Source organism: Pelophylax lessonae (assembly GCF_965119305.1).
Source record: "Pelophylax lessonae genome assembly, chromosome: 11".
In the NCBI taxonomy this organism is placed as follows: Eukaryota; Metazoa; Chordata; class Amphibia; order Anura; family Ranidae; genus Pelophylax; species Pelophylax lessonae.
This window is the reverse complement of record NC_138778.1, coordinates 203,697,362-203,722,736: the sequence shown is the minus strand read 5'-3', so window position 1 is coordinate 203,722,736 and position 25,375 is coordinate 203,697,362. Positions and strand designations below refer to the sequence as shown.

Below are 25,375 nucleotides of genomic sequence, written 5' to 3'. Positions count from 1 at the left end.
GGTGGATGAATTGTGTAGGATCCCGGGGTGGATGAAATGTGTAGGAGCCTGGGGTGGATGAATTGTGTAGGAACCCGGGGTGGATGAATTGTGTAGGAACCCGGGGTGGATGAATTGTGTAGGAACCCGGGGTGGATGAATTGTGTAGGAACCCGGGGTGGATGAATTGTGTAGGAACCCGGGGTGGATGAATTGTGTAGGAACCCGGGGTGGATGAATTGTGTAGGAACCTGGGGTGGATGAATTGTGTAGGATCCCGGGGTGGATGAAATGTGTAGGAGCCTGGGGTGGATGAATTATGTAGGATCCCGGGGTGGATGAAATGTGTAGGAGCCTGGGGTGGATGAATTGTGTAGAATCCCGGGGTGGGTGAATTATGAATGATCCCGGGGTGGGTGAATTGTGTAGGATCCCGGGGTGGATGAATTGTGTAGGAACCCGGGGTGGATGAATTGTGTAGGAACCTGGGGTGGATGAATTGTGTAGGATCCCGGGGTGGATGAAATGTGTAGGAGCCTGGGGTGGATGAAATGTGTAGGAGCCTGGGGTGGATGAATTGTGTAGAATCCCGGGGTGGGTGAATTATGAATGATCCCGGGGTGGATGAATTGTGTAGGATCCTGGGTTGGGTGTACTAGGAGGCACGCAGTGGATGTGCACAGGCAGGCACTGTGTACTCAGTACATAGCAGAAACCTGGGTGGTCATTATGGTAGGGGGTTGGGGTGGAGGATTGGGACTCCAGGGAGGCCGGTTTCCAAGCACCCGTTGTAGGAACGTCAGTCTTCCAGAATCCTGATCTCTTCAGGAAAATGGAATTGACTGGTTAACTACTTAACCTCTGCTAAGCTGCCAATGAGCGATTATTTACCTAATATCTCTTTCACTTAGTCAGCCATCTCAAGCCTCAGTTGGTTGCTTTGCGCCGGTGCTAGACCCCATCGCAGCAAACAAAGGAAGATTGTATAGTGTAAGGCTAGCTAAGGCAGGCCTCTCCTCTCGTATGGCAGACCTAAGGATCAGTACGAGCAATGGTTCCAAAAAATGTGAACAACTATGAAAGCATTGCACATTGGAAACAGGATTATAAAATACCCATGTGTGTTATGTGCACAATGACCTAAAGAGGACCTATCAGTAGAACTCTTGGCATGCATGAGTAGAGCACATGTCCACATCACCAATTCACATTTTTCTTGCCATGACCTAATGGAGACTTATACATACAGGCTGTGCATGTGCCCTCCAATCTCAGGTAATTGGATGCGCAGACACTGAGCACTGATTGGGGGGGAATGATATGGGGGTGTTGCATGTTCCTTCGTACCCAGAAATACAAGATATTTTTATGGGACACTGAGCTGTGTGGTGAGGGTGGTGGAAGGTAAAATAAACCTGTTACTTTGCTAAGTACATTGGTGGCCAGTGAGAAGAATGTACCTTACATTGGTGATCAGTGAGAAGAATGTCCCTTACATTGGTGGTCAGTGGGAAGAATGTCCCTTACATTGGTGGCCAGTGGAAAGAATGTCCCTTACATTGGAGGTCAGTGGGAAGAATGTCCCTTACATTGGAGGTCAGTGGGAAGAATGTCCCTTACATTGGTGGCCAGTGGAAAGAATGTCCCTTACATTGGAGGTCAGTGGGAAGAATGTCCCTTACATTGGTGGTCAGTGGGAAGAATGTCCCTTACATTGGAGGTCAGTGGGAAGAATGTCCCTTACATTGGAGGTCAGTGGGAAGAATGTCCCTTACATTGGAGGTCAGTGGGAAGAATGTCCCTCACATTGGTGGTCAGTGGGAAGAATGTCCCTTACATTGGAGGTCAGTGGGAAGAATGTCCCTTACATTGGAGGTCAGTGGGAAGAATGTCCCTTACATTGAAGGTCAGTGGGAAGAATGTCCCTTACATTGGAGGTCAGTGGGAAGAATGTCCCTCACATTGGCGGTCAGTGGGAAGAATGCTCCTTACATTGGAGGTCAGTGGAAAGAATGTCCCTTACATTGGAGGTCAGCAGGAAGAATGTCCCTTACATTGGAGGTCAGTGGGAAGAATGTCCCTTACATTGGAGGTCAGTGGGAAGAATGTCCCTTACATTGGAGGTCAGTGGGAAGAATGTCCCTCACATTGGTGGTCAGTGAGAAGAATGCTCCTTACATTGGAGGTCAGTGGGAAGAATGCTCCTTACATTGGAGGTCAGTGGGAAGAATGTCCCTTACATTGGAGGTCAGCAGGAAGAATGTCCCTTACATTGGAGGTCAGTGGGAAGAATGTCCCTTACATTGGAGGTCAGTGGGAAGAATGTCCCTTACATTGAAGGTCAGTGGGAAGAATGTCCCTTACATTGGAGGTCAGTGGGAAGAATGTCCCTCACATTGGTGGTCAGTGAGAAGAATGCTCCTTACATTGGAGGTCAGTGGAAAGAATGTCCCTTACATTGGAGGTCAGCAGGAAGAATGTCCCTTACATTGGTGGTCAGTGGAAAGAATGTTCCTTACATTGGTGGTCAGTGGGAAGAATGTCCCTTACATTGGTGGCCAGTGGAAAGAATGTCCCTTACATTGGAGGTCAGTGGGAAGAATGTCCCTTACATTGGGAGTCAGTGGGAAGAATGTCTCTTACATTGGTGAGTGGCAAAAATTGGTACCCCTAATGCTTATCATAGACATTGTTGGCATTTGCTGTACCTGAATTCTGTTATTTAGCCAAGTCAGAGAGGAGAACAGAAAGGTTCTCAGCTAAGCAAAGGGAGAAAAGGAAGTGCATATTTCAACAAAGCACATTCCTCCACTGCCCAAGCTAAGAGAAGGTTGCAGCGGTTCTACATTGTTTATGAGGTGGACATGCGTGGCCAAACCCGTGTCCTCTCCAGTTTTACTGATATTGTGTATATCATTGCTACACTACTCCTTTTGCAATTTTCTTCTATTGGAGTCCAGCCAGCTTTTTGTTTGAGATATGGCATCCCCTGCAATGTTCTGATGTTTCGTGAACTGGAAGTTCCATCTTTTGCTGAGGAACTGCAGTGTTTCCTATTACAACACTGGAAATGATTATTTGAGTACAGGGCTTACCCTTCTACTGAGCAATCACTTATATTTCACTGCATTGCAGTAGCCTTATCCCAGTATCTCCAGAGCACAAGCAGGTAAGGCTCTGCAGTAAAGTTTTCTTTAATCCTTGTAATTCATATAGTCATTGATTTTCTCTCTGCACAGCTGGGATGCTCTCACGTTCCTCTGTACAGAGGTCTATTATTATTACTGAGAAAAGACGCAACCTTCGGTAATGAAGCTCTGATTTGATTGCTGTCAGGTCCCTGTATAGCAATAGATCGCAGGTTGCCATGGAGAAGTATTGTCACACACCCCCTCCACCCAACCCCATCGTCACCCTCCTCCACCGCTGGTCCTTTGTGTTGTAATCCGCCTGCATGCAGAGGAGGGAGTATGTGGATGCAAGTTTATTAGAACAACAAGGAGCCTTTTCATTTATCACAAGGGGAAAACAAAACTTTATATAACCGATTTAACAAACTTTATCCAACGGGAGAGGAGGGATTTGTCCTTCTGATCCAATCACTGAGGCTGTATGAAGGGAAAACACTGCTCTATCTTCTATCATGCAGTGATGGTGTTTATGGTGCTTGCTAATGCTTAAAGGGTCAGTCCACCCAAAAGTAATATTTTTGTTGTAGGTGGAGCCTGGCGGGCTGAGTCAGTCCCACTACATTCTCACTACTATAAAATAATGTTTTAAAATCCATCAGGGATGGTGGGAATCCCTCGTAATACGCATAGCAGGGAAATCAGCAACAATAGAGACTGTTCAGGTGTTTTATAGAGGAGCTTTACCCACAACCGTGAGTATTAAAATAAAGACACCATTAACAATGTTTAAAAAATAAATATGTACTGTTAAATGCAGGCTATCGTTTACATCAGCAGTCTCCAACTTCAGCTCAGGGGGCCGGATACGGCCCTTTGCTTGCCTGTATCTGGTCCTTTGGGCACTGTTTTTCATCCACTGACGCCCAACAATGGGGCATAAATCCTGTCACTGACAGCATCAAAAGGGCTCAATTCCTCCCACTGACACCAACAGTGGGGCCCAATTCCTCCCACTGACACCAACAGTGGGGCCCAATTCCTCCCACTGACACCAACAGTGGGGCCCAATTCCTCCCACTGACACCAACAGTGGGGCCCAATTTCTCCCACTGACACCAACAGTGGGGCCCAATTTCTCCCACTGACACCAACAGTGGGGCCCAATTTCTCCCACTGACACCAACAGTGGGGCCCAATTTCTCCCACTGACACCAACAGTGGGGCACAATTCCGTCCGCTGACACCAACAGTGGGGCATAATTACTTCCACAGCAACGATGGGGCACAAATTCCTCCAACTGACACCAATGAAAGGGCAAATATCCCCCCACTGACACAAACAGGGCAGAATTCCTTCCGTTGACACCAACAGTGGGGCACTACACTTCCAACTGATACCAGCAATAGGGCACTAGTCCTCCCACTGTCACCAAAGATAGCACATTGTTTATTCCCATTGGATGCCAGGACATTTGGCCAAGTCTGGCCCCCCTAGTCTGAAAGTCTGAAGGACAGTAATTTGGCCCTTGTTTAGAGCGTTTGGAGACCCCTGGTTTACATGATAATTTTACCTTTCAAAAACCTTGGTCATATCCTGGCAGCCATTTGCAATAAGGGCAGAGAATTATCAGTTCCTTTATACCCTGATGAGGCTCCAGAAGTTCCCCCGTCTGCGCACTCAGCGCTCTAGTCGAGGAATCATATTGTTTACATGTGGCCATTGTGTTGAAATACCATTCCGAAATCTTCCTTCTTTCCACTTCCATAGTTCTTGCCTAGGCAAGGATGATGTCACTGGTACTGCCGGCAAGCTGCTGGGATATGAACGTCATTTACCCAGAAGTCCTTGGGCAGCTCCAAGAGTCCTGAGTACAAAGGTCCTGGATTGATGGAATCTGCACACTCACCACTCTACCCACAGAATTGTTTTTACATATTGAGATACAGTGGTCATGTGTGAAATACAGTGATTCCCCACCTTAGAGGCTAGACGCAGGATTGAAAGCTCATGCACGGGATTGGTGGCACTTGCATGTTCAATCCTCTACCTGCACAGTCACATATACACATTGAATACAATGGTAATGTGTAAACAATATAACTCCGCAGTTAGAGAGCTTAAGTGCACTGGCACGGGATTGGTGGCACATGTAAAGGATTGGCAGCACCTGTGCATTCAGATATCTACCCACAGAATCATATACAGTATACACATTGGATGCAAAGGTAATGTGTAAACCTTATAATTCCCCAGCTAGAGTACTGAGTGCACATGCAAGGGATTGGGGGCACAGGCACAGGATTGGCAGCATATACAATTGTTCAGGGGCACAGGCACAGGATTGGCAGCATGTGCAAGGGATTGGGGGCACAGGCACAGGATTGGCAGCACATGCAAGGGATTGGGGGCACAGGCACAGGATTGGCAGCACATGCAAGGGATTGGGGGCTTAGGCACAGGATTGGCAGCACATGCAAGGGATTAGGGGTACGGGCACAGGATTGGCAGCATGTGCAAGGGATTGGGGGCACAGGCACAGGATTGGCAGCACATGCAAGGGATTGGGGGCACAGGATTGGCAGCACATGCAAGGAATTGGGGGCATGTGGCACAGGATTGGCAGCATGTGCAAAGGAATTGGGGACACAGGCACAGGATTGGCAGCACGTGCAAGGGATTGGTGGTACATGCACAGGATTGGCAGCACCTGTGCATTCAGATATCTACCCACAGAATCATATATACGCATTGGATACAAAGGTAATGTTAAACCTTATAATTCCCCAGTTAGACTATTAAGTGTGCAGGTGTGGGATTGGCAGCACCTGCAAGGGATTAGAGGCACAGGATTTGCAGTACATGCAAGGGATTGGGGGCACAGGATTGGCAGTACATGCAAGGGATTGGGGGCACAGGATTGGCAGTACATGCAAGGGATTGGGGGCACAAGATTGGCAGCACATGCAAGGGATTAAGGGCACAGGATTGGCAGCACATGCAAGGGATTGAGGGCACAGGATTGGCAGCACATGCAAGGGATTGAGGGCACAGGATTGGCAGCACATGCAAGGGATTGGGGGCACAGGCACAGGATTGGCAGCACATGCAAGGGATTGGGGGCACAGGCACAGGATTGGCAGCACATGCAAGGGATTGTGGGCGCAGGCACAGGATTGGCAGCACATGCTCTCTAACCACAGAATCCTATATTCCCATTGGATACGATAGCGATGTGTATACAATATAACTCCCCGGCTAGAGCACTAGGTGCACAGGTGCCACCAATCCCGCGCCTGTGCACCCAGCACTCATGGAGTTGTCTGCAGACGTCTGGCCTATATAACATTCATATCCTAGGAGTCTGCAGCCAGTACCAGTGACATTATTCTCCCCTTAGGGAAAAAAATACAAAAAGAAGCTGTAAAATTGTATTTCATCAAAAAACACTATTAAATGAGGGTGTGAAAAATTAAATGAGGATGAAAGTCCTTTTACTTTCTAGCATGTACTAAATATTGAAATGTCAGTTCTGGGTGGACCAAGCCTTAGACACACCATGAGCAGACTGTGGGAATCATTTGTATCCTGGCTCAGTCTCGCTAAGCGTATGGCGCCCTTTAAACTGACCCTGAATTGTTTAACCAGAAGAGTGTTATTTGTGTTGCAGCAGGGGGTCCTGTGGGATGCGGCAGTAATAACACTTTCCAAAATATCCTGTCCTCCCCTTTCAATGGCTACCCCGACAGATGGTCCTATTACATGGACTGCAACTCTTCTGCTTCCATTTCAGCTTCAAGGGACTGTTTCCAGATGCCGCTGAAAGAAAAAGACTCTGCGTATTGACAATGAACTTGAGCTATCCGCAGCTCTCGTACAGGAGTCTGTGCAGCCAACCTGATGGTTACCATTCAGGAAAGTCACATCTGTTCTTGGCCCATATTTTCTATCTGGTCACTGGGGAAATTCACTTCTGTTCCCGCTCTGTCCTTTCTATCATAATTCAGGAAAGTCGCGTCTGTACTCGGCCTGTACTCTCTGTTGGGTCATTCGGGAAAGTCATGTCTGTACTCATCCTGTCCTCTTTGTTGGGTCTTTCAAAAAATGCATCTGTTTGCAGGCCGTCCTTTCTAGAAATATGTGCGTACTTGTCCCATCCTCTCTATGGGTCATTCTGGGAAATACATCTATACTCCTCCCGTCCTCTTTCGGGTCATTTGAGAAATTTGTGTGTACTCAGCCCATCCTCTCTATGGGGTAATTTGGGAAATAGGTCTGTACTCATCCCGTTCTCTTTTTTGATCATTTGGGAAATATGTCTGTACCCGTCCTGTCTTCTCTATTGGGTCATTGGAGAAATTTGTGTGTACTCAGCCCGTCCACTCTATGGGGTAATTCGGGAAATATGTCTGTACCCATCCTGTCCTCTCTATTGGGGCATTACAAAAATGCATCTGTACTTGTCCCATCATCTCTATTGGGTCATTTGGGAAATACGTCTGTATTCGGCCCAACCTCTCTATGGTTCACTCTGGAAATACATCTGTACCAATCTCATCCTCTCTATTGGGTCATTTGAGAATTGTGTGTACACCGCCTGTCCTGTTTATTGGGTCATTCAAGAAATATGTGTGTACTCATCCCGTCCTCTCTATCGGGTCATTTGAGAAATACGTCTGTACTCGACCCATCCACTTTATGGTTCACTCGGGAAATACGTCTGTACCCATTTATGTCTGTACTTGTCCTGTCTTCTCTAGCGGGTCATTCGAGAAATACGTCTGTACCCAACCCATCCTCTGTATGGTTCACTCTGGACATAAGTCTGTACCCATCTTGTCCTCTCTATTGGGTCATTTGAGAAATATGTGTGTACTTGCCCGTCCTCTCTATCGGGTCCTTTGAGAAATACGTCTGTACTCGACCCATCCTCTCTATGGTTCACTCGGGAAATACGTCTGTACCCGTCTCGTCCTCTCTTTTGGGTCATTCGAGAAATATGTTTGTACTCGTCTCATCCTCTCTATTGGGTCATTTGGGAAATATGTCTGTATTTGGCCTGTCCTCTATATTGGGTAATTCCGGAAATACGTCTGTACTCGTCCCATCCTCTCTTTTAGGTCATTCGGGAAATAGGTCTGTGTTCAGCCCATCTTCTTTATTGGGTCATTGGGGAAATACGTCTGTACTCGGCCTGTCTGCTTTATTGGATCACTTGAGAAATACGTCACTACTTCCCCTTCCCCCGTCCCGTCCTCTCTATCGGGTCATTTGAGAAATGTGTGTACACGGCCTGTCCTCTCTATTGGGTCATTTGGGAAATTTGTGTGTACTTGGCCTGTCCTCTCTATCGGGTCATACAAGAAATTTGTGTGTATTTGGCCCGTCCTCTCTATTGGGTATTTTAGGAAATACGTCTGTACTCGTTCTATCCTCTCTATCGGGTCATTCAAGTAAAATGTACTTGTCCCGGGTCACTCGAGAAATACATCTGTACTCATCCCATCCCATACTGTACGTCTGTACCTGTCCTGTACTCTATCAGGTCATTCAAAAAATATGTCTGTACTCGTCCTGTCCTCTCTATTGGGTCATTCGAGAAATATGTCTGTACTCGTCCTGTCTTCTCTATCGGGTTATTCAAGAAATACATCTGTACCTGTCCTGTCTTCTCTATCGGGTCAGTCGAGAAATACGTCTGTAGTAATCCTGTCCTCTCGATGGGTCATTTGGGAAAGTCAAATCTGTACTTGGCCAGTCCTTTCTATCGTGTAATTCCCATCATAAAATTAGAGAATTGATTCAGATTTGGTTGCTTTCACATCCTTTCTTTTGCCCCCTGGTCTTTTTTTCATTTGTTAGGATTGATGGCCCAGCAGGGGGTGTTGGGTCCATTTGCTGGATGCTGTAGCCCCATCTGTCTGGCCAGCCGCCTGTTGTCGCTTTATATTTTTAGAATCCTGTTATGATGTCAAAATGGCAATCTTGTCATTTTCATCATTGCAACTTTTTGCCACTGAGAGTTTTGGTTGCATAAAAAACTGCGGTGAACAAATTCTTGAGTGTTCTTTGCAATATTTATTACAAGGAGTTTCAATTTTATTTTTTTTTAATTTTTCAAATAACTCCTTTGATGTTCGCACCTAATGCTATTCATAATGGAATGTGTATGAAATGTAGGTATTAAAAATATTATTCTTTTCAAATAAACTTACTTTTTAGCCCCCCAGCGAGCACGCTCCCATCTATAGTATGGGCATCTGAAGCCCACTTGTTCCTCTTTCTGTGATACGGCGCTGCTGGCTACCCAGCATGCACCTCCTGATCTCATAGTACAAAGTGCACCGCACTCATTGTGATGCTACATGCGGCAGATGCCCATTGACTCCTGAGATCATATCCCAAGAGCCAATAGGTGGGTGGACATGACGTACCTCGGCAGAAGTGGAAGAAAAATCATACAAATAAGGTATTTATATTGCTGGAAAAAAATTGTGTCCAAATAGGTGTCACAAACTGATCACAAACACGAGGGTGGGGGGGAGGAGTTAAAAAAAAATGCCTGGAACTCTGCTTTAAGCAGTACTTTACATATTGCACATTCACATCAGTCCCTGCCCTCAAGGAGCAATCTAAGGTCCCTATCTCACATGCAAAGCCCTCCAGGGGCAATCTAAGTCCCTATCTCAAATGCAAAGACCCCAAGGGGCAATCTAAGTTCCCTATCTCACATGCAAAGCCCTCAAGGAGCAATCTAAGGTCCCTATCTCACGTGCAAAGCCCTCAAGGAGCAATCTAAGGCCCCTATCTCAAATGCAAAGCCCTCAAGGAGCAATATAAGGTCCCTATCTCACATGCAAAGCCCTCAAGGAGCAATCTAAGGTCCCTATCTCACATACAAAGACCGCAAGGAGCAATCTAAGGTCCCTATCCCACATGCAAAGCCCTCAAGGAGCAATCTAAGGTCCCCATCTCACATGCAAAGCCCATGAGGGGCAATCTAAGGTCCCTATCTCACATGCAAAGCCCTCAAGTGGCAACCTAAGGTCCCTATCTCACATGCAAAGCCCTCAAGGGGCAACCTACGTTCCCTATCTCAAATGCAAAGCCCTCAAGGGGCAACCTACGTTCCCTATCTCAAATGCAAAGCCCTCAAGGGGCAATCTAAGGCCCCTATCTCACATGCAAAGACCTCAAGGGGCAATCTAAGGTCCCTATCCCACATGCAAAGCCCTCGAGGAGCAATCTAAGGTCCCTATTCCACTGGCTGCTAGTGGGTAAATCCAGCAGCAGATCAAGAGTTAGGCTGGCCATACATGTTCAATTTTCTTGTACAATTTTCTGTTAGATTTACCATAAACCACATAATATGGGGTCAAAACACTTTCACTTGTATCCAATTAGGTAGGCCTTTGTACTACATAGTTGAAGGTAAATTTCAAGAAAATTGTACAGAAAATTGTATAATGTATGCCCAGCCTAAGACTGCAGAGAACAGGGTGACTGGTGCTCTGGGGATAGCAGAGAGAAGCCTCAGGACTCTCTGCAGTTCGAATACATGCAGCCATCCTCCCTTTTTATAGGCGTGTGCAGTGGGTGTGCCAAGTGTGCCTTAAAGCGGAGTTCCGGCCTCAAAAACCACTGTGGGACATGCACTTGCTGACAATCACCTGAAAAAGAAATGGATAGTCCTGATTTTTTTTTTTGTTTACTTACCTTGTTATTGAAGAAAATATACTCCCCTTTCTTCCACTTCCATCTCTTCTTGCTTGCTTGCATTGACTCCCGGGAGCTGAACGTCATCGCTCCCAGGAATCAATGCACCTGGACCGGCCCCGCTCGTCAGTTCCGGTGCAGGCGCCGTCATTCCCTGCTAAACAGCTTCTGGGCATGCCCAGAAGCTGTGCAGGGATGACGTGCCTGCACCGGAACTGACAAGCGGGGCCGGTGCAGGGCATTCTGGGACCGAAGAGGACACGGACGAGGACGCTCTGGCTTCAGCTGCCCACACCTGAGATGGCAGCGCTGGACAAGACCTTTTCAAGGTAAGTATTTCTTCTAAAAGATAAGTGCCACCCGAGACAGTTCAGAGGCTAGCCATTATGAAATGCACTAGCCCTGACTGTCCCGGGGGTATTTTTATCTAAAAAACGTTTCCGAGGCTGGAACTCCGCTTTAATCTCTACATGCAGCTACATCACTAAATGCAGTGCTGCTTCCCCTGTATTAGCCCCCTGTCCCACAGTGCTGCTGGCTTCCCTCCTCTCCCCCCAGCTGCTGCAGGGGGATGTTTCAGGATAGAGAGTGGGGGAAGGGGCTAGTAAATGTCTTTTACCAGCGCCTTCCTTTTCTAAATGAACACAGTGAACACACTCACTCACTGAGTCATTTATAACTGAAGCATAGTAAACTATATTTACTATGCTTCAATTTGCGAATGAACAGGAAGCCGCTCAGCCCAGAGCACTTCCCATTCATTCACTGTCCCATTCAGCTGAGGCTGCAGAGAAAGCCATGTGTGTTTGAGCTTTGGGGTGCGCACCCTACTGCAATAGGCTGCGCACACCTATGCTCCCTTTATAATTATGCTGCAGACCGGTGCCCTTCATATGCAGGAAAAAAAAATCAGAAAAATGGCAGTTCATTAAACCTGAAAGAATAGAATGGCATAGCGGGTCAGTTCTGCGGTTTCCATCTTTGCCTTGTAGATACGGTCCTTCTCCTCGCTGACAGAGAGCCTTTGTGTCCATCGGAATGCGGGGCACGGAAGGTCAGGGAACCTGAAGACCGATACATCTGTAATGAGTTTTAATTTTCCAGCGGAATACGGCCGTTCTTATTTGCCAAGCGCTAAGGCTTATGTAATAGGATTTGTAGAGATCTCTGCATGGGCCAGGGGTGTTGGACGGGAGGGGAGAGGGATGTAAGGCGCAGGTACCTAGCACATCATTTGAAAAGATTAAATACAAATCAAGATCTGTTTGATGTTCTCTCATTGCAAATCCAGCCGGCTTAAAGGAATCTTTTCACCTTACTTCTGAAATACCGGCTGTTCATAAAGATCTTCCTGCCTTTGGTGTGCGGCTTGTTAATCGGCTTGTTAATCTAAAGAACCGTTGGTTGTAAAAAGGCAGGTGGTCAAAAAAAAATAATCATAAAGACAGAATTCCAACGGATAATGAGCATTATTGCAAACATGAGGAGGCGAAGTAGGAGGAAGATAAGGGGGAACTGTTTTCCTAACCATCTATTGATAGAAAAGGTGGACACGTAAAAACAATAATATACATGCAAAATGCGCAATGATGTCAGCACCTTCCATGCAACCATGTCATATCGCTTGCTTGAAGGCTGCATGCAGTGAAAGCCCCATATTGCAGACTGCCGGATGGGGTTATTTGGGGCCTCGTTGCAGATGCTCTTTAATTACCCAGCTCAGTCTGGCGCTCAGCACGTGCCGTGGCTTTGTCTAACGGTCTTGCATGACAGAGGATTTCCCCCGGGCTTTTACAGCTCCAGGATAGAAATGTGCGCAGACAATGAGCCGGTTTGGATGCTTTGTTTTACGGCGGGGAATTGTTTTGTGTGCCTCCAATATACACACCACCTCCCGGTGTCTGCAGCGACATCTGTTCACTGCGCTATAACCGCACAGGTTGTAGAGTCACTGCCGGCAAAGCAGCAAGTCATCCCGCCTCTGTTTAACCTATTGGAAAATTTTGATCGCTTTTGACAAAATTGCCATAATTTCCTCCTGTTTTTTTTAATTCGATCTTTCAGTAAACTATACTGAAGCTTTCAATTTGTTGGCCATGTTCGACTTCACAGTCAACCTAATTCTGGGGGTCGACTGAACTTTTAGGTGCTCAGTTTCTGGATACTATTAAAATAAGGAATTGGCGATTCTTGGTGGAAAGTGACAGAAAATTGCCAAGTGTACAGTCACCTTTTTTAATTTTTATCATAAAGATTCATAAGAACAAACCAACGCACTTTGGTTCTCAGGGGTTATGATGAGTAAGTGTAACCTTCTCAGAACACCAGTTACTGAAATGTAACAGGAGGTCATTTCCCAAGTCTAGAGTTGGAGCCAGTGATTATTGGTAATCCATTAGTCCCGGTTCACACTATAACGATGACAGCCATTGCATGTGATTCAGAGCGCACTGCTCTGAAAATCAAATGCAATGTCTGTGCGAAGCGAATTCAGCCATACAGATTGTATGGCTGAATTTGCATCGGATTGGGACAGAATACGCACAGGACCTTTTTTTGGGTCTGCAGCAGATTCAGATCGCATGGTGGTGGTTTTAGTAAATATAAACTGCTAAATAGCTCTTCTCATCAGGAGTTAGAGCAGGGCTTGACAAATTTGTTTGAAATCTAGGAGCCAGCTAAAAAAGTTAGGAGCCAGTTTTTTTTTTTCACGCATGCTGAATGGTCGGCTTCTGTCGGACCGGCTGCCATACACAGGGGTCCAATGGCGGCCAGTTTTTAATCAACTGGCTGATGTTGCCCGGCATTCGACCCGTGTGTACTTTGTTTACTTCTTCTGAGAGATATTAAAGGAACACTCCAACCACCATGACGGTGGTAGGAGTCAGAAACACTGCACATGCTGGGATATTTACAATTATGTGCTGGGGGCTAGTTGCACCCCTAGCACATGTAACGTACTGCTGGTGGGCACTGCTGGTGGGCACTGCTGGCTGGTACTACTGGCTGGTACTGCTGGCTCGTACTGATGGTGGGTACTGCTCGCTGGTACTGCTGTGGGTACTGCTGCCTGTTACTGCTGTGGTTACTGCTGGCGAGTACTACTGTGGCTACTGCTGGCGGGTACTGCTGGCGGGTACTGCTGTGGGTACTGCTGGCAGGTACTGCTGGCGAAGAGTGTGAGGAGCGGCGCTGGAGGAAGCATGCAGAGCCGATGCTTCCTGTATCTCTCCTCTCACAGACGGAGTGCATTTGATATCACTCCGCCTGTGGCCGGATGGAGCTGGAACTATACAGGAAGCATCGGCTCCGTTCTGTCACAGCTGACAGACACCGTTCTGTTGCCAAACATCCCAAGTCTCCAGCGAGGTGCGGGAGTCTCCCGCATGCGGGCATGGAACTTGTGGGTGTCAGGGAGCCGCAGCCTGCATGCGGGAGATTCCCGCACCTCGCAGGAGACTTGGAATGTCTGGCAACAAGACACCTGCTGCAGTGTAACCCAGGCGCCAGGCCGCTAATTCTAGTCGCCAATGCGACCTGGGGCCTAGGGTTTGTAGAGCAGTCTTGTGACTTCTATCAGTGTCTGTTTAAAGCTTGTAGGAGAAGTTTTCATTTTCCCCTGATTGTTCTATAAGGCTTCAGGACCCCTGACCCTTTGCCTGGACAGTGCTAATTGGCCCTGTGCTAATCACATGCACTCTCCCAAGAAAAGAAAAAAAAACTCTCTAGCAATACGCACCAACCTGAGCATGTGCAAAATGCCCCCAAGCCTCTGTTCTATCAGGAGATGGTTTGGGGACTGTGGAAGAAGGGGAGGATCAGGGAAGACAGGATCAAACAGCCTATTTACACAATGTGCAGGAATAACCCCTTAGGTTCCACAGTGAGTATAGCAAGCAAGCTTTATTGCATATACAGACTGATTTTACAGTTGTGGGTTTAGCGACACTTTAAATTTCCGAATGTGAATTTTTACGTTGCGGTAAAGTGCTTCAACTGTGAGCCAAGCATTTGCCTCGCAGGCCCCATTGCACTCAGTAGGCAAGTTTGACAGGTGGTGCCGCCTGTCAAGCTCTGCACCTCAAGTTAAATATTCAGCAGCCGCGAAACAAAGCATCATGGCCATGACATGTGTACAGCCCAGTCCAGCTGTATTGTTACAGTTCAGGCTCTCACTTTAGCTGGAAAGACAGCAGCTGGAGTTGTACACATGCAGCAGCCTCCATGCATTGCTTCATGGCTGCAGAGAGAATTATACTCCTGGACGCGACCTATTGGAGTGCAACCTTGTTCCATTCAAGTGCATTTCCACCTGGTTGTATAAAGCAATTAGGGGGTTAAACAGGCAGTGAGGAGACGACACAACACCTCCTTACAGCCTGTCAACCGCTCTTCAGAGAGCAATGCAAGTGTAAATGAGGCCTTAAAGAGTTTCCCTGAACGTTTGGCTCACCACTACAGCTGTCAAGCTTCATTTCTGACCCACCTAGCCATCTAAGCAGGGGAACTCTTTGGTGGATTATTGAGGGTCATGGGAAGTTTCCTCCTGCTACATATCAGTCATTGGTGTTGTGAAAAGTGAAACTGAACATGACCACTGATGAAGGGGCCCTTAAGATCCGAAGCGTGTTGGTTTGTCCGATGGACGTTTATTTTAAAAAAACACTCAAACTCTGAAGCTGGCCATACACAGGGCAGTTATCAGTCGATTTGCACCAGGAAACGCACAGACAGCCTGTCACACGCAGGCAAGGCAGCAAGTCATCTGTTTAACCCGGTAAAAGACTTTAGATTACCTTTTCTCTCTATTCTGTTATTTCTCTCAATTCAGACACCTTGAAAATTAAAAAAATTGTTCATTTTGTGTTTATCTGACCCCTGCCCCTCAAGCGTAAACAGGATTAAATGGTATTTTTAATATCAGCCCAGGAGCTCAGCTTTAGTATCTATAGACATTGTGCGGTTTGACTCCTGCATGCTGCACATCAGCTAAATATGAGAGTGCTGAGCTTTTATTACAATACACAGCAAGATACAGTTTTCTGAAACAAATGATAGCTTTATATTCAGCAGGGAGCTCCCACTGCTCTTCTGGAAGCTGTAAAATCTTTTTATTTTCTTGGTTCTGGCTTGCCCAAGAGCAGAGGTGGAGGAGTGGACACACCCAGGTCCCGCAGGGGAGGAGTGGACACACCCAGGTCCCGCAGGGGAGGAGTGGACACACCCAGGTCCCGCAGGGGAGGGGTAAACACACCCAGGTTCCGCAGGGGATGGGGTAAACACACCCAGGTCCCGCAGTGGAGAAGTGAACACACCCAGGTCATGCAGGGGGGAATGGCCGCACACAGGTCATGCCAAGGAGTGGTGACCACATAGAGAAAGAGTGGCCATGCAGGGGGAGGAGGAGTGGGCCACAAACGGGTCATGCGGGAGAGGAGTGGCCACACACAGGTCATGCATTGGAGGAGTGGGCACACACAGATCTTGCAGAGGAGTGGCCACACATACGTCTTACAGAGGAGTGGCCACACTCAGGTCATGCAGGAAGAGGAGGAGTGGCCACAAACAGGTCATGCAGGGAAGGAGTGGCCACACACAGGTCATGCATTGGGGGAGTGGCTGCGCAAAGATCATGCAGAGGAGGATTGGCTACACATACATCATACGGAGGAGTGGCCAAACCCAGGTCATACAGGGGAGTAGTGGCCATACACAAGTCATGCAGATGAGGAGGAGTGGCCATACACGGGACATGCAGGGGAGGAGTGGCCACAAACAGGTCATGCAGGGGAGGAGTGGCCACACACAGGTCATACATTTAGGGAGTGGCCGCTCAATGATCATGCAGAGGAGGCTTTGACACACATACATTATACAGTGGAGTGGCCACACAGAGAAAGAGAGGCTAAACCTAGGTCATGCAGGGGGAGGAGGAGTGGCCACACCCAGGTCATGCAGGGGGAGGAGGAGTGGCCACATCAAGGTCATGCAGGGGAGGAGTGGCCATACACAAGTCATGCAGAGGAGGAGGAGTGGGCAATACAGGTCATACAAAGGAGGAGTGGCCACACAGGTCATACAAAGGAGGAGTGGCCACACACAGGACATGCAGGAGGAGGAATGGCCACACACAGTACATGCAGGGGAGGAGTAGCCATACACAGGTTATGCAGGGGATGAGGAGTGGCCATCTGAAACCCCTTAAGTTTAATAATTTCTCTACATGTTTATGACTGTTAAAGCTGTAAACTATAGGGTTCATTATAGACAAAGAGTTGTTTTTCTGAGGTTGGATTTGGATATGTTAGATGGTTAATATAATACAATTATGTGCCTAGCATGGTTCTCCCTTAGTTGTGTAGGCAGACATTGAATAACTGAGTCTGTATGGAAGATATATGTCTTGGTAAGCCCCCTTCTCCTGGCTGTGAAATATGACTGCACTTGGACTGTATTAATTTCTCTATAGCTTTTACTGCATTTACTGCTGACTCGTCAGCCAGGCCATGACCATACATGAAAAGTTGCCCCGCACTGCATCCTGGGATCATTTTTTACACCTTCTCTCCCTGTCTCGGAGAGGTGACCTTACTTGCGGGAGGAGAAACATGAGCTTTGTATGCCTGAGACATTTTACTATCACTATCTTTCATTTATATAGCGTAATATATTTTGAAGGTCTATAGAGGAAACATTGAGCCATGCAAAACAATCCCCTGCCAAGTGGAGCTTGCAATTCAGTATCCTTAATGGATAAACACAGGCCAGGGTCAATTATAAAGGTCAGAGCTCTGAAAGGATAGACGATGTAGAGATAAGTTCCCTGGACTGCCTACCTTCCCCTTGTTGGATTTATATTTCATTGTATAGGATAGACGATGCAAGCGGGGGAACACCCAAAGGTGACTGAGAACACCTAGATCTTCCGAGATTCCACTCCCGGAGTCCCTTAGACACATCTGTCTAACAAATGATTCATCCCTACAGACTTAACCTATAACTGCAATACCACTTGTGACTGAATTGGGCCATTAAGGGAGCCAAAACTCTCATCTAGCACTGTGTGCATTGCCTGTCTCTTGAAAGCAGTGCTGGTTGGCCAATTTCTGGGCAATGCCATTACAAAGGGCTACTGCTCTCCCACCTGGACCACTACTTTATGATATAGTTCCAGTCTAGTTATAGTCTGGGCAATGCCATTACAAATCTCTTTTTCTCTCTCTCTCTCCCTCTCCCTCTCTCTCACTCTCTTAGTTTGACCAATGCGTTCTTATATAGGATAAAGAATGCAGCAGGATGAGTGGGAAAATCCAAAACCCCAAAGCCAGGAGCTAAATTGACTCAGTTTCCCCTGCCGGATTCCCCTTTAGAGGGGCCAGTTGGTTGAGTTTGGCCCTCATGCAAAGGCTTCCAGTCATCCTTAGACACGTGTGCATTGACGGACTCCTAAAAGCAGTATCAGATGGCATTGGCCTATTCCAATAAACCATGTAAGCAAAGAATAAATGAGACATACCCAATTTAATTGCCTCGCTGGAGCCTATTGAAACAGGTACCCCCTAGCATTGTGGGAATTTGCCAACTCCTGAAAGCTGGTTGACCAATTCTTTAGTAATGTCATTACAAATGGCCCTCTTTCTCTTAGCTAGACCATTACATTCCTATATAGGATAAAGAATGCAGCAGGATGAGTGGGAAAACCCAAAACCCTATAGCCAGGAGCTACACTGACCCAAAGGTTACCCTGCCAGGGTCTTCAAGTCATATAAGAAGACAGTAGGTGGTTGTGCACACCCAACTTTCACTATTACTAGAACATCACTTTTAGGTGGACTACTCCCAGGGGAGGTCTGAGAAGGGGACAATAGGAGCTGAGCCAGTACTAAGAAGATACTCTATCTTGGGCTGGTGAAAGGAAAAAACTTTACAGTTTGGACATCAAACCTGTGCCAGTGTAACATACTGGGTATTGTATAGCTACATGATCCCTCTTTATATTTGTGACCATAGCATCTGGTAAGGGAAGGTCTTCCAGCACCGACTTTCTTTGCGACTCTGGGATGTCATGTGACTGAATGCCAAGAGCCATTATCGACTTATATTGGAAGATGTGTCACAATAAACCATGTCCTTAAGGAACACCAACCTTTTACCATGCACCTAATCAATGTGGCACCATATCATATTTTGGGGGGTATTCTTTTTTTTTAGCCCACCAAAATCTGTTCCTACCACAAAAGGGGCCAGTTGGCCTCAAAGGTTTCTAGTCATCCCTAGACACATGGGCATTGCCGGACAAGGGCAATAGCATTTGTGCTTCTACTATGGAGGCACTGGAAATTTAGAGTTAGGACCGCAGTATATACAGAGGTCCCTTGGCGTGGGCACTACGGCTTGCGAAAATATATTTGCAAATGTGTGCAAGCAAAACCCTCTGTTTTTAATGAGAATTGTTAGACAGGTCCAATTTGTTTGTTTTGCAGGCTGGCTGGTAAGTGTACTGGGAAATCTTTTGTTTGTGATGTGCACCTTGCTGCAAAGGCCAGTTATAGGTTGAGGTGGTTGCCACTTTTTTGAACATTGCCAGACATGGGCATTGCTGGAATGCTTAAAGCAGTGCTAGATGGCATTGACCAATTCCTATGAGCCGTGAATAAATGAGACATACCCCAAGCGGAGGTCCAGTAAATGCATCGTTAACGTGTTTAGAAGATAAAAATGTGTTACGGCACAATTTAATTGCCTTGCTGGAGCTTGCCGAAACAGGTACCCCCTACCAAAGCACTTGGAATTCTTGCAGAGCTGCAGCCATACTGTTGCTCGGCAAGGGGTTAAATGCAAAATTGACTTTAGGCATCCTTCACGGGTGACCTTTGCTTGCATGCAATGGATGCCGGGAAATGAATAACAAATTGAAGGACCCCAAGGAAGGTCACCATAGCAACCCCCGGCAGGGGGTAAACCAATTAAAACAAACACATTGAGGTGGCAGGTAGGCTGCGGCGTGTGCAGAAAAGCGCACAGGTAAAGTCTCTTCCCTTTCTCGCGCTCCCCTCCAGGATCATTTGCATGCAAATCAGATCTGTAGCGAACATCGTTGGCAGTGCCAAGCCTGTCTCATCTTCACCGGGGTGACCCTGGAGGGTTGTCGCAGAGAATGCATGTAGAAAGGGCGGTGGGATAAATCCGCTTGGTATCAGGAGCAGTGGCCACAGAGACAGGATGATGGATTCCTCACAAAGAAAGTGGACAGGGATATCCATCATGCTGGAGGAGAGGCCTGGATAGCTCGCCAGCTCCCAGGAGCATTGCTGTGCCGACCGTAATTGCTGTACAGTGGCCAAAGGCCCCTCGGTGCTGAGCAAGGGTAAACTCGATAATGAGGACAGCCGATGTGTCCCTAGGCACCTCCGGCACACAAACAATTTCACACCTATATGGGCCTGTTCGGGCAGACAGCGCGAAGAGCGACAGTACATTAACCCGCAGGAACCAATAACATTTCAACATGGCTCCCAACGGTCCCTTCTACCACCCAGCCCCCTCTGCCCCTTTTCCTTTTTGCGCTCGTCACTCTGACAGCTCTAAAGAGTAGATCTATAGAAGAACACGTTGTCCACCAAAAAGGTTGATCAAGCCAACTAAGGGCTGCAGAGCTTATGCAATAATTTGCTTGAATTGTTAGTATAACTACAGGCAGCAGTTGAAGCCTTGTCGTTTTCCAAAGCTCATGCTAATAGCCTCTCTCAGCTACTAAATGTGACTAACCGGATCAAATTATAGTGTTTTGTAGTTGAGAAGATTGTGAGAGCTGTACGCCTACACAATAATAATATTAATTAGGCTGAATATTGCAGAAAGTTTGGAGCTTAAATTATACTCATTATTGGCTAACCTTTACCCTCAGATGTTCCACTCTTACCTACCTCTTTTCCAACAACCAGATATTTTTTATTCTTATCTTTTAAATACCTTTTTTTGGTGAATTGCTCCCCGCACTTCTGGATTCTCACCTGGGTGAGATTGACATATTTTTTTAAAGTACTGTAGGGTGCATGCACCACTGCGGCATCATCAGGGAGCCAGCTGTATCTTCCTGGCTGCTGGATCTGGCCCCCTGATGACATGCCGTGTTGCATGCACATCATAATGGGGGTGGCTACAGGAACCCAGAGAAGACATACTGCAATGGCACACTGCAGCACATACCTGTCATCAGGGGGGTGGCAGCAAGAACCCAAAACCAAGCCCAAGAATCAGGGGGCAGCTACAAGAATCTGGAAGAGTCAGTCCCTGATATAACGCACTGCGGCTCAGACATGTCACCAGGGAGACGGCTTCAAGAACCTGAAAGAGGCAGCCAGTCTCCTATTGTCACATTGCGGAGCATTCCTGTCATCAGGGGGGAGGCTGCAAGAGCCCAGTGAAGACATCCAGCCCCCAATGACGAGTCATGGGGCATGCATATCATCAGGGAGTGACTACTGTAATGGTTAGCGAACCTCAATCAGGTTCAAAATAGATTTCTTGCTGCTGGATCTGATTAGATTGGTAATTAGAGTGCATGTACGAGGATATCACAGACTGACACATTGTTCAGGTAAATGATACTTCCTGTTTATTTCTACTGGACAGCCTATTATATAGTTAGTAGGCGGTGTCATATGTTAGTATGTCATAAGCATAATATTAGCATAATACTGATTATTTGCAGCTTTCTGATTAGTCATGTCCATTACAAGGTGGTCCCATTCGAGTTTATGAATGTTATCTTCTCTTGAAGGCTCTGTGCCAAGGCTCCATCTTTCTTCTAACATTCCATCTCGGTGGTGGGGGGGTATCTAGTAACGGCCATTTTGAGTAAGGACGACAGGTAAAAGATATGTACATATATAGTAAAATATAGACATTTTGCTTAATTCACACGTGTTCATCACATTCCTTCACACTACAAGAACCTGAAAGAGACAGTCCCCTGATGATGCACTGCGGCTCAGACATGTCACCAGGTAGATGGCTGCAAGAACCTAAAAGAGGCAGTCAGCCTCCTAATGACACACTGAGGAGCATTCCTGTCATCAGGGGGGCAGCTGCACAAACCCAGAGAAGATATGCTGCCCCCGATGACCAGTTGTGGAACCTGCAAGTCATCAGAGGGGAGCAGGTAAAAAAACCCGGATGAGACATCCGCCCCCCTGATGATGCACTGCGGCTCATGCAGGTCACCACCGAGCCAATGCAAGAACTGAAAAGAGACAGCCGGCCTCTTAATGACACACAGCAGCACATACCTGTCATCAGGGGGGCGGCTGCACAAACCCAGATATCCAGCCCCCGATGACAAGTCGTGGAATCTGCACGTCATCAGAGGGGAGCAGCTAAAAAAAACCCGGATGAGACATCCGCCCCCCTGATGATGCACTGTGGCTCATGCATGTCATCACCGAGCCGCTGCAAGAACTGGAAAGAGACAGCCGGCCTCCTGATGATGCATACATTACCTGTCATTAAAGGCGGGCGGCTGCAAAACCTGAGGGCACAGCTGGCCCCCTGATGATGTGCAGTGGTGGTTGCATGTCATCAGTGGGCCTGCTACTAAGGGAAAAGAGATGGTGGCACAGGACTGGGTGTGTAGCTGGTGTGGGTGTAAGGCAACTGATCTTACAAAACACTGCAGGATCACTGGACATGTGTGTTTTTAGTGTATAACCCAACAAAGTGAAGTTCCCTACAGCAAGAAGATTTCTATTACGCATAATGCTACACTGGCTGTGTGGGCCCTGACAACTCATTACCTACAGAGGGCAGTACGATGGGGACCGGGGGGAAGAAAGGGGGTACGGTGTTCACCTTTTCATTTTTTTTTTTTTTCTGGAAAGGTGAACATTTTAAAGCAAATCTGTCATTAGGATAGGATTTGTAAATGAATGTCGCACTGCGATAGCCGATAATGCCAGCTGCCGTTATAAATGACTGGCTTTTGGTGCCTCCAGTGCCATGAGGAAGGCCTTAAAGCAGGGATCCTCAAACTACGGCCCTCCAGCTGTTGCTACACATCCCATGAGGCATTGTAAAACTCTGACCCTTACAGACATGACTAGGCATTATGGGAATTGTAGTTCCTGAACAACTGGAGGGCCATAGTATAAAGACCCCTGCCTTAAAGGTCATGTAAACCTGAACCATGCACATTTCCTATTTGCTCCCTTTTAGTCATTTAAACAAACCATTTAAAATGTTATTGCAGCTTACCAGTTCTTAAATGTAGCGGCTGCATTAGTTTGCTATTTTCAGACTTTTTATCACTCCAAAGTGACAGGTTCTCTTTTTTTGGCAGTAGGGTGATGTCAAAGCAGCATACCCCATCGCCTATTGCTCAGTTATTTACCTCATGTTCTGTTTCTTAACCTATTTCTTTCTTCTCTCTATACAGATCGCAGCACTAGAGCGGCAAGTCTTTGACTTCCTGGGCTATCAATGGGCTCCAATTTTGGCCAATTTTCTACACATCATCGCTATCATATTAGGCCTGTTCGGCACCTTACAGTACAGGCCGCGTTATGTCACCGCGGTAAGTCTTTGTTATTGGTGGAGTGCTTTGGGTACTACAAGAGAGAGGCACAGACAGAGCATTACCAGGTCCATGTGTACAGTAGCAAAGGATTCTGTGAAATGAAGCAGCCGTCATTGGTTCAGCAGCTTTATCCTGCTGCAAGATAGACGGGGTTGTGCTCCCTTTACAAAAAAAGTGAACCTCTGATGCAAGTAGGATCCTTTCACACGGAGCGGACCGTAATTAGATCCGCTCCGGCACTTTTTTTTTTTAACGGACACGGATGACACTTGTGTCATCCGGTCCGTATGTCCGCATATCATCCCATCCGTTTGCGGATGATATACGGACATAATGTATGTCTATGGGGATTGCGGATGTCAGCGGATGACACCACTGACATCCGATTTTGCGTCCTTTCCGTTTTTTAAACGGAAGAAAAATGGGGTTCTGTTCCGTTCCAAAAAACGGAACTGATCGGAAAGGACGCAAATCGGATGTCAGCGGATGGTCATCCGCTGACATCCGCAATCCCGTTGACATGCATTATGTCCGTATATCACCCACAAACGGATGGGATGATATACGGACATACGGAACACTCGTGTGAAAGAAGCCTAAAAGTGCCGCCATAGAGCAGCTGCTGTTACCCAGGAAACTGCTCCTGTGCCCCTCTCTGAGTTTCACTTTGTTACTGGGAACTGGCAAAGCTCTATCAACTGTCGTCTCAGAACTCCTGCTGGACAAAGGGAAGGTAGTTGAGGACATTAAAGCGTAACTAAACCCTCCTATCCTTTTCAGCCAAGGAAGCTACCATCTTGGCCTCTGTTTGATCTGCCACTGCTATGATTCTGCACGTGATCAGTTATGACACCAGCCATTTGATGGTTAAATTGAGAGCACGAGCAACTGTGACAGTTGGAATTGCGTGGCATGCCTGGAATGTAAATGTTTTTTGAAACCGTTAAATCTATGGGTTTAGTTCCACTTTAACTGGTTCCAGACCTCCCACCGCATTTATACTGCGGCAGGGCGGCCCTCCTGCGCGAACCGACGTAGGGCTACGTCGATCGCGCGCCTGCAGCTAGGGGGCGAGCGGGGCACTCCGATGCACTCGGCAGCGGGGACTCCAATGCACGGGGCAAGCGGCTCCGATTGCCGCCTGCCACCTGCGATTGCTCCCCGCTGAGCTATACCAAGCTGTTCCTATGGGGGCACTCAAGCATGCTTGCTCCTGAGGCAGCTCTGTGTGTCAATTGACACACAGAGCATGGCTTGACCCCACCTGCTACTTTCTCCTCACTGGCTGTGATCAACATCAGCAGTAGCTAATGACTCCCACTGCTGCCTCTCTGTCCAATGAGGAGAGAGAGCTGCTGCTCTCATGCAGATTGCTAGATCAAGATCTCAGGTAAGTATAAGGGGGAGCTGCATTCAGAATGTTTTTTTACCCTAATACATAGAATGCATTAATGGAGAAGTATGGGGAAAGCTCAATTGCCTGTACTTCCTCTGTGGATCACAGGAGTGCAGTTTGTCCTACACTCCTGGAACCCTCTGTCAGCTGACGTCACAGAGCCAGTCCAGGCTTGAGAAAGATCGTGACTATATGGTCGGGATTCGCCCAAATGTGTGGACCAGCACCCGGCTCAGCCTATTGGGGAGTCTTAGTACGCTGCTCCCTCCCCTTCCACAGTGAGCGCTCCTATGAGCTTTCTGCTCAGGGAGCTCTAAAAACCGAGCAATCGGTGATGTTGGTTCACTCCGTTCTTAGCCTTAGAGCCGGCGGGGGACAGAGGTAGCATCGGACCCATGCTGCAGCCACCTAGGTAAGTATGATTCTGAAATTAAAAAAAAGAACCCTATACTCTTTTAAGATTAAAAAAAAAAAAAAAAAAAAAAACTTCTTCCCTTAGAACCACTTTAAAGAATTAAAATAATGAATGAAAGGAGTGGGCCAGAGACAATCAAGATGGGGAGGAAAGAGCTAGACGATGC

The 25,375-nt window shown here is 47.2% G+C and overlaps 1 protein-coding gene across 3 annotated transcripts in view; it reads left to right on the top strand.

The window, feature by feature from the left end:
* NKAIN4 (sodium/potassium transporting ATPase interacting 4) overlaps window positions 1-25,375 on the top strand; it is a 77,223-nt gene that overhangs the window by 20,461 nt on the left and 31,387 nt on the right. For all 3 annotated transcript variants that reach the window (XM_082271972.1, XM_082271971.1, XM_082271970.1), the window contains exon 2: window positions 23,258-23,395. In XM_082271972.1, the coding sequence (XP_082128098.1) occupies window positions 23,258-23,395 (138 nt within the window). The remainder of the gene's footprint in view (window positions 1-23,257; window positions 23,396-25,375) is intronic.